The 7355-nt window shown below is 58.8% G+C and overlaps 1 protein-coding gene across 1 annotated transcript; it reads left to right on the top strand.

Annotated features, from left to right (window-relative positions):
• Positions 1 to 270: 270 nt before the first annotated feature.
• On the top strand, positions 271 to 3798 carry LOC121104695. Its single transcript, XM_040638702.1, has 4 exons — positions 271 to 311; positions 407 to 596; positions 964 to 1045; positions 2422 to 3798. Exons 1-4 carry the CDS (start codon positions 271 to 273, stop codon positions 2898 to 2900), a joined length of 792 nt encoding a protein of 263 aa, XP_040494636.1. The 3' UTR covers positions 2901 to 3798.
• Positions 3799 to 7355: the final 3557 nt, after the last annotated feature.

Below are 7355 nucleotides of genomic sequence, written 5' to 3'. Positions count from 1 at the left end.
TTCCCAGAGAACAGTTCATGGCTCGCAGAAGCTGCACAGAACACACAGGTCAAGGCAGGGTTCCCCAAGGAAAGCCTCCAGGGCAATAGAAAACACAACTCTGTCCCACCCTGGAGTTTCACAGTTATGCATTCATTCCTTTGGCTACGCTGCGCCGTGTTGAAAGTGAACGTCCATTAAGAAGGAATGCGTTGCGCGGTACTAGTTGCGTCCTTGTGCAAATGTATATGGTGGGCGCTCTCTCGTGAGCAGGGCGTGGAGGACACGGCGATGGAGAGGAGGGCCGGGGTGGGCACAGCACCGGAGGGAGGGTGCGTACTCCACGGCCAGCGTTCCCACCTCCTCTGGAGGGTCTCTCTTCCTGCGCTGCAGCCCTGCTTCCCCCAACACACCCACCCACCCATAGTCGGGTAACAGGGTACGAGGCCGCGGGTGTGCGCAGTGAGGACCACCCGCTCCCGCGCACGCGCGCTCCTGACCCTCGGCCCCTCTTCCCCGCCAGGCGTCCCGGAGCAGAACTTCCGCGGCGTCCTGGTCGGCGTGGTGGTGGCAGCCACGGCTGTGCCCGCGCTGGTCCTCATGTGCCTCTGCAAACGGTGAGCCCCCAACACCGGCGCCAGGACCCACCCCCCAACCCCGGCGCACGAGGCCTCGCAGCGTAGGAGCCCATGGGTGCCTGCCTCATGGCCGGGGAGGGCGAATCCAGAATGGGGCATGGATTCCAGGTTGCTGAGGGCTGGGGAGGAACGGGGAGTCACTGCCCATGGGGTGGGGGGTCTCCTGCTGCGCGAGCCACGGCGTCCAGGGCCACAGAGCCACAGTGGCGCGGTCCGTCTGGCCGGTGCGGACCCCGCCTGGCCGCGGAACGTGCGCGCTGTGTTGGTGCAGGAAGAGAAGGGGGCCCGCGGCACCGGGGTGTGCGGCCCCACTCGCTGGCCCTTCACCGTGTCCCTGTCCTCGCAGGCTCTCGGTCAGGCACAAGCTGTTACCCCGCATCCCCAAGGTGAAGAAGGAAATCACCGGGACCTTTACGCCGCCCCTGGAGGTCAGTGCCTGGGACCCTATCTCCCCCGAGGTGGGGGCAGCCGCTCCGGTTCTGAGTCTTGGGAGGTGGGGGCTGCCCCGGGGGCGCAGTGTGGTTGGGCAGCGGTCTCCTGTGCTACCCAACACGGGTGTGCAGTTCCCCGGGGAGGGCTGGGGGGGGGGGGCACAAGGAAGTGGAGGGGCCACGGGGGTCCAGCCGCTTTCAGCACAAAACTCCTTGGGGAGGGGGGACTCACCACAAAAGCCACAATATGGGGCTTAGGATAGAAACAGCCCCTGGCCCCAGCCGCTGGCTGTTTCTCGGGTGAGGGACCCTCCCCGGGGTGGCGCCCCTGCCCCATCTGACCTTCCTTGTGCCTCAGCCCCGCGTGCTGCCTGGTGATGAGCAGAGGGACGCCCCCAACACGGGGGCTCTGGTTCTGGGCTTGAGGCTGTTTCCTTGGGAAGCCCACCTCCTCCGACTCCCCCTGGGGCTTCCACGAGGCCTGGCTGCCTTCCCAGCGGGGTTTAAGGTTCATGGGTAAAACTGGGGCGAGGTTGTGGGGTTTTGCAGGGGGCTTTGCAGTGGGTCTCAGCGTTCCAGCGGGAAGGTGTTGCTGAGTTAGAGGACCAGCCCGACTTCTCGGGGTCCCGTCTACAGCTTACACTCTGACCAGGACAAGTGGTCCCCGGACCCCTTGTAGGACCCTCTTCTCCAACGTCCGGTCCAGGAAATGGAACTAAGAGGCCAATGTCAGGATCCGTATTTTACCGTCGGCAGGAAGGGACCCCTCCCATAACATCCCGGCTAGAAGCACGAGTCTCAGCCTCAGGCTGGCCGGGGTCTCCCCTCTTATATTGGGGTGGCCTCCCTGAGCCCTGAAGCAGCCATCCACTGGACCCCCCGCGGCCACCACCGTCCAGGCTGGAGGGAGCTGTGTCCTCCAAGGGGGACCTGCCACGTGGGGCATCACCCCTGCATGCAGGGAGGCTGGGGCGGCTTGCGTGGGCAAGGTGGGTGTTGGGGTGTCTGCAGTGGAGACCCCGTCCCCGTGAGCCGTCAGCTGCATTCCCTGGCCAGCTCCGGTGAGCACATGTCCATGTTCTGTCTGTGGATTTGCCTGTTGTGGGCAATGCAGATCAAGGAGGGGGGGGTCCCACGCTGCGAGGTCCAGCGTGTCTGCTTCTCCCCCAGAGTGTTGTGCGTTCAGGGTCCGGCCACGGGGCAGCAGCTGCCAGACCTGTGCTCCTGTTCGTGGCTGAGTGATCTTCTCCTGCGTGCACACCCACCTTTATTCACGCATCCGTGCACCGCGGCCCTGCACTGAGGCTTTCTTGGGGGTACAATCACGGTCTCACGCGTGGATGGTCTCAATGCTCCCCGTCTTCTCTCTCCAGGTCGCCTGGGAGGCGGGCCACTTGCCCCAGGAACCCGAGGACGTCCTCATGGTGGAGGAAATGTGACTGCCGTGGGGACAAGCGGAAATTGTGGCTCACCCCCTGCCCCCGCCACTCCTGGAAATGTCACATATCTGCATCGTCCCCTCACATCTGGGAAAGGTTTCTCACCTGACCTGCAACACCGCCACCCAAAACCCAGCAGCACGGCTTTCCGGCTTTCTGCTCGTGTCCATGCGGGCGGGCGGCGTGGGATGCTAGCCGTCCGTCGGTCCGTGTCTCTGAAGCACAAAGCAAACGCTGAGGGACGTGGAGAGCGGCCGGCATGCACCCCAGGCCCTGTGTGTTGGTCCTACAGGCTCAGAAGCAACCGGAAAACGGGCGAGAACGTCCACGTGGACTTGTCCACTGGTCACTCCGTCCCTGCAGAGATTTGGAACCAAGGAGGTAGAAGGTCCCCGTTCCCATTATGCACCTAGCCCATCCCAGCGTGACAAAAGACAGAGGCATCCGGGCGGTGGGACCGTCTCCAAGGAGAGGGGCTCCCTCCTGGGAACACATAGGCGCCTTACCGAGCCCTGGGGACACTCACCACGCTGTGAGCTTGGCCGTGGCTGAGGACGTGGGAGGAAAGAAAGAGCATTTTCTTCAGACAGATATGCCCTACCGTCTGCATTAGGGAATCGGCACCTGTCTGGATTCCTTCCAAAGTCGTGTCGTTGCTTTTAAAGACAGCTGTCTCCGTGGCACGTGGGGCCGGGAGGCAGGCGTTTCCACGGATGTGAAAGGCATTGGGGTAAATATCGCTGCTGAGACATCCGACGGTCTTGCAGGTCGTTTTTTCCTGAGGTTTTCCTGCGGAAAGCAGGATCGGGACGTCCTTCTGTCTGTCTCTCCGTGCGTGTCTCTCCTGGAGCTCTCGGGATAAGGAAAGGGATTGGGGAAGGGGACCGCCAGCTGTCCCCCCAGGAGGCCGACGCCAGGCACCCAGGACTCGGGATAGTGACACAGACGTCCGCTTTTCCCGTGCACCTTTCCGCTCGGGGCTCACGGGGCACAGAATGGGGACGGTCCGTGGCGAATTTGGGGCAGCGCCCGTCTACCGCGTTTCTCTACAATGCATGCTAAAGATCGCGGTGCAGCTGTGACCATACAAGGAAGAAAACGCGGTTCCGGACTGTGTGTGCTCATGCCAGGGCACGAGGAAGCCCACAGGAGGCGCTCACCCACACCTGGGCGGGGAGATGCGCGCTCCGATTACACGGGACACCCCGATCCACTCACAAGTCTACACTGTGGGAAGCCTGGGGGGCTCAGTCGGTGAAGCGTCTGCCTTCGGCTCAGGTCATGATCCCAGGGTCTTGGGATCGAGTCCCACGTCGGGCTCCCTGCTCAGCGGGGACTCTGCTTCTCCCTCTCCTGCTCCCCCTGCTTGGAGAGATAAATAAATAAAAATGTTTTAAAAAATAAAAAAAAAAAGTCTGCACTGTGAAGAAACGTATTTCACAAGAGGCAAGGGTAGTTGATAAGGAAGGTTTTTGTTGAAAAACTTGCATGTTTTGGGGTCGGGGCGGGGTGAAAATACACAGAAAAAAGAGTCAGCATCTTTCGAAAGATTTCCAGGCACCGAGAAAGAAAACCGAGCCCTCTGGGCAGGGGAAGTACTTGCTCGCTATCGGCCGTCACCGCGGCCGAGATACCCGTGCGGCAATGCCGAGGAGGGGCCCCGTCAAGGTGCCGTGTGTGATAAGCAGGCAGTGCCCCGAGATTACGGGAAGGACTGGGCAACCACCAGGGTGAGGATGTGTGAGCCGTGAACACCCTCTGTGGCTCTGCCGATGAGCTTGACCCGGGAGCCTACAGTTAGGGGCACGGATTTAAGTTAAAAATCCGAACCTGGGAATCCAGCCGTAGCCTGTGCCGCGTGCTGGCAGGTTCTGGAATGGACGGGTCATCTGTGTGCCTCAGTGGGTTCGGGACCCCACGGGATGGCCGGGCTCTGCTTCCTGGGATTCGGGGTTGGGACCCGGGGCCAGAGTGAGGAGCTGGGGGTGAGTGCTTAGGGCTGAGAGGAGAATAAGGAAGAGCATTATTATGATAGGACCATGCTGTAGTGGCCGTGACAAATGACCACCAGCTGGGGGCTTAACACCACAGGGATTTGTCCTCCTCAAGCTCTGTAGACCAGAGATCCAGGTGGGGCAGGATCACCGAGATCCAGACGGGGCAGGACCCCTGAGATCCAGGCGGGGCAGGGCTGCTGAGATCCAGGCAGGGCCGGGCCGTGCTCCCTCCATAGACTGCAGGGGACGGTTCCTGCCTCTTTCAGCTTCTGGGGCTCCAGGCATCCCTGGGCTGGTGGCCACGTCCCTCCCATCTCTGCCTCCATCTTCACGTGGCTTCTCCTCTGTGTGTGTCTCATCTTCTAAGGACACCTGTCATTGCATTTAGGGTCACCCTGATCCAGGATGAGTTCATCTCAGATCCTTTAGTTTCTCACATCTGCAAAGACCTTATTTCCAAATAAGGTCCCCTTCCCAGCCTGCAAGGGACATAAATTTCTGGAGGCATCAGGATTGAGTCCTGCATGGGCTCCCTGCTCAGAGAGGAATCTCCTTCTTCCTCTGCTGCTCCCCCTGCTTCTGTTCTCTCTCTCTCTGCCAAATCAATAAACAAATAAAATCTTAAAAAAAAAAAAAAAAATCGGGGAGGCACCGTTTGACCCAGCAGTTACTGAAACGGTTTGTTTTCCAGGGCATCTGGGTGGCTCAGTCGGTTAAGCTTCCAACAGTTGATTTTGGCTCAGGTCACAGGGTGAGTCGTGAGATCGACCCCCACGTCTGGCTCACACACGGGCGTAGAGCCTCCTTATGATCCTCCCTCTGTCCCTCTCCCTCTGCCCCACCCTTTGTAAGAAAAAAATACAGGTAAATTTTTTTTAAAAATAGAGTTTATTTTCCTTGGGGAGCAGAAAGTTGCAGAAGGGGTTTGCATCTCCCCGATCCAGAGTGTTGGTGACACTAAACGCCGGCTTCCCCCGGGAGCAGCAACGGTGCAGCCCGAGGCCTCTCGGGGAGCATGGGCCTCCAGGAGAGTCTCTGCACGGAGCAGAGCGCAAGCCCCTGACGTGGGCCAGGTTGTCCCTGAGTAACCACCTGGCGATCTCAGAGCAAGGAGCATCCTCCCCTTTGGGGTGAAGGGCAGAGCGTTTGACGGTTCTGGTTTAGCTGGGAAAGTTCACCAGGGAAGCCCCTTACCTCAGGAAAACCACGCAGACGAGGACTGGGGTCATGCTACCAGGCTCACCTGTTTGCAGGGCCAGGCCAACCTCAAAGCAGAAAGTGGCCCTAGAGCTCCCCAGGGACGCCTAGGGGTCCTGGAGGCTGGGTGTCTGCACGACCTTCGAGCTGACAAGGTGTCTCGGATGCACGTTTCAGCTCTGCCCCTGCCCCGGGCTCTCGGAGGAACAGGCCTGTGGATCTTCCCCAGACCCCCGCACCAGGCACGTAAAGGACTCCTACCTGCTGGGTCCTGGGTCCTGCTGCAGCTCGGAGACCCCAGAGCCCAGGACTCACCTTCTTCTCTCTGAGCTGCAGACCGTCACCCATGTGGGCACATTGAAGGGTGCGTTGTGGGGGTGGGGCGGCCATGAATCTGAGACCTCCCTTCCAGAGACGCCCTCATGGCTCCCCCTCACATCCTGCACCTGGCTCCACGACAGTCCTGCTCAGACCAGGCTGTCGACCCCCAAAATCGCAGGAGTTCTTAATTTGGAGGCAGGCGTTGCAGAGGAAGGAGGCATCGTCCGCAGGTAATCTGCAGGGAAGACTGGATAAAACACTCTTGCTCTCCCCAAGAAAGAGGGTCTGGAAATACTTCTGAATACGAGGGGTGGGTGTCAGTTCTGAGACACAGTCCCTGTGAACAGGGTCTGCGGTTGCCTGGCAGGCGGGGCCTCCCCTCCCGCCCCCTGGACGGAGCAGGTGGACGCAGAAGGGTCCGTGATGCGGGGCCACGGGTGACGGCTCAGATCTTGTCACTCCTCCCAGTTCTCCCCGCCCCACTGGAAACGCGTGCCTGGTCACAGCAGCCCCAGGCAGAAAGACAAAGCATTTCCTCCTATGGAAGCATATCGAAAACATTAATATGCAAGAATACACGGGCACATTGATATTAATTAATAAAAATTAGTAAGAAAATATATATCAACAAGTTAGATTTATATAATAAGTGACATTAAATAATGTCTACATTAATATAATGATGTAATGCATTAATGTGCATATGTGACATTATTATAATAATGTACTACATGTAATACCTAGTTTGTGTTATATAGGATACATTGTAACATAATACAATGCTATATAATATAATACAATACAATAATAGATAATATAACAATGTAATAATATATAACATAACATAATACAATGTTGGGATGTCTGCCAACTCCTTGGGCCCCTCAGGACCTACCTGCCCCCAACAGCCATGAGTCTAGAGCTGTCATTTGTTATCCCTGGGGACAGCATGTTCAAGGGTTTCTGAGAAGAACCAGCCCTGCCCTCCTCACAGAGCATGCTGTGTCCCCAAAGGGCTCCGTGCACAGGTGCTCCTTGCTGGTGGAGAAGGACTACTCTGGGGTCCCATGTGCTGGGGGCTCCAGGCACAGGAGCTCCTTGCTGGTGGGGAAGGTCTACTCTGGGGTCCTATGTGCACAGGCTCCAGGCACAGGAGTTCCTTGCTGGTGGAGAAGGACTATTCTGGGGTCCCATGTGCTGGGGGCTCCAGGCACAGGGGCTCCTTGCTGGTGGAGAAGGACTACTCTGGGGTCCCATGTGCTGGGGGCTCCAGGCACAGGGGCTCCTTGCTGGTGGAGAAGGACTACTCTGGGGTCCCCTATGTGCAGGGGCTCCGTGCACAGGAGCTCCTTG

This window comes from Ursus maritimus, assembly GCF_017311325.1.
Source record: "Ursus maritimus isolate PB19 chromosome X unlocalized genomic scaffold, ASM1731132v1 scaffold_X1, whole genome shotgun sequence".
Classification (NCBI taxonomy): domain Eukaryota; kingdom Metazoa; phylum Chordata; class Mammalia; order Carnivora; family Ursidae; genus Ursus; species Ursus maritimus.
This window is presented reverse-complemented; position numbering and strand designations above follow the sequence as displayed.

Bases quoted from the DNA above. Each gene is read 5' to 3' on its own strand.
- LOC121104695 (XM_040638702.1), top strand. From the start codon at position 271: ATGGAGAGGAGGGCCGGGGTGGGCACAGCACCGGAGGGAGG. The intron at 597-963 runs GTGAGCCCCCAA...CTGTCCTCGCAG, and splicing joins CTCATGTGCCTCTGCAAACG to GCTCTCGGTCAGGCACAAGC. The intron at 1,046-2,421 runs GTCAGTGCCTGG...TTCTCTCTCCAG, and splicing joins CCTTTACGCCGCCCCTGGAG to GTCGCCTGGGAGGCGGGCCA.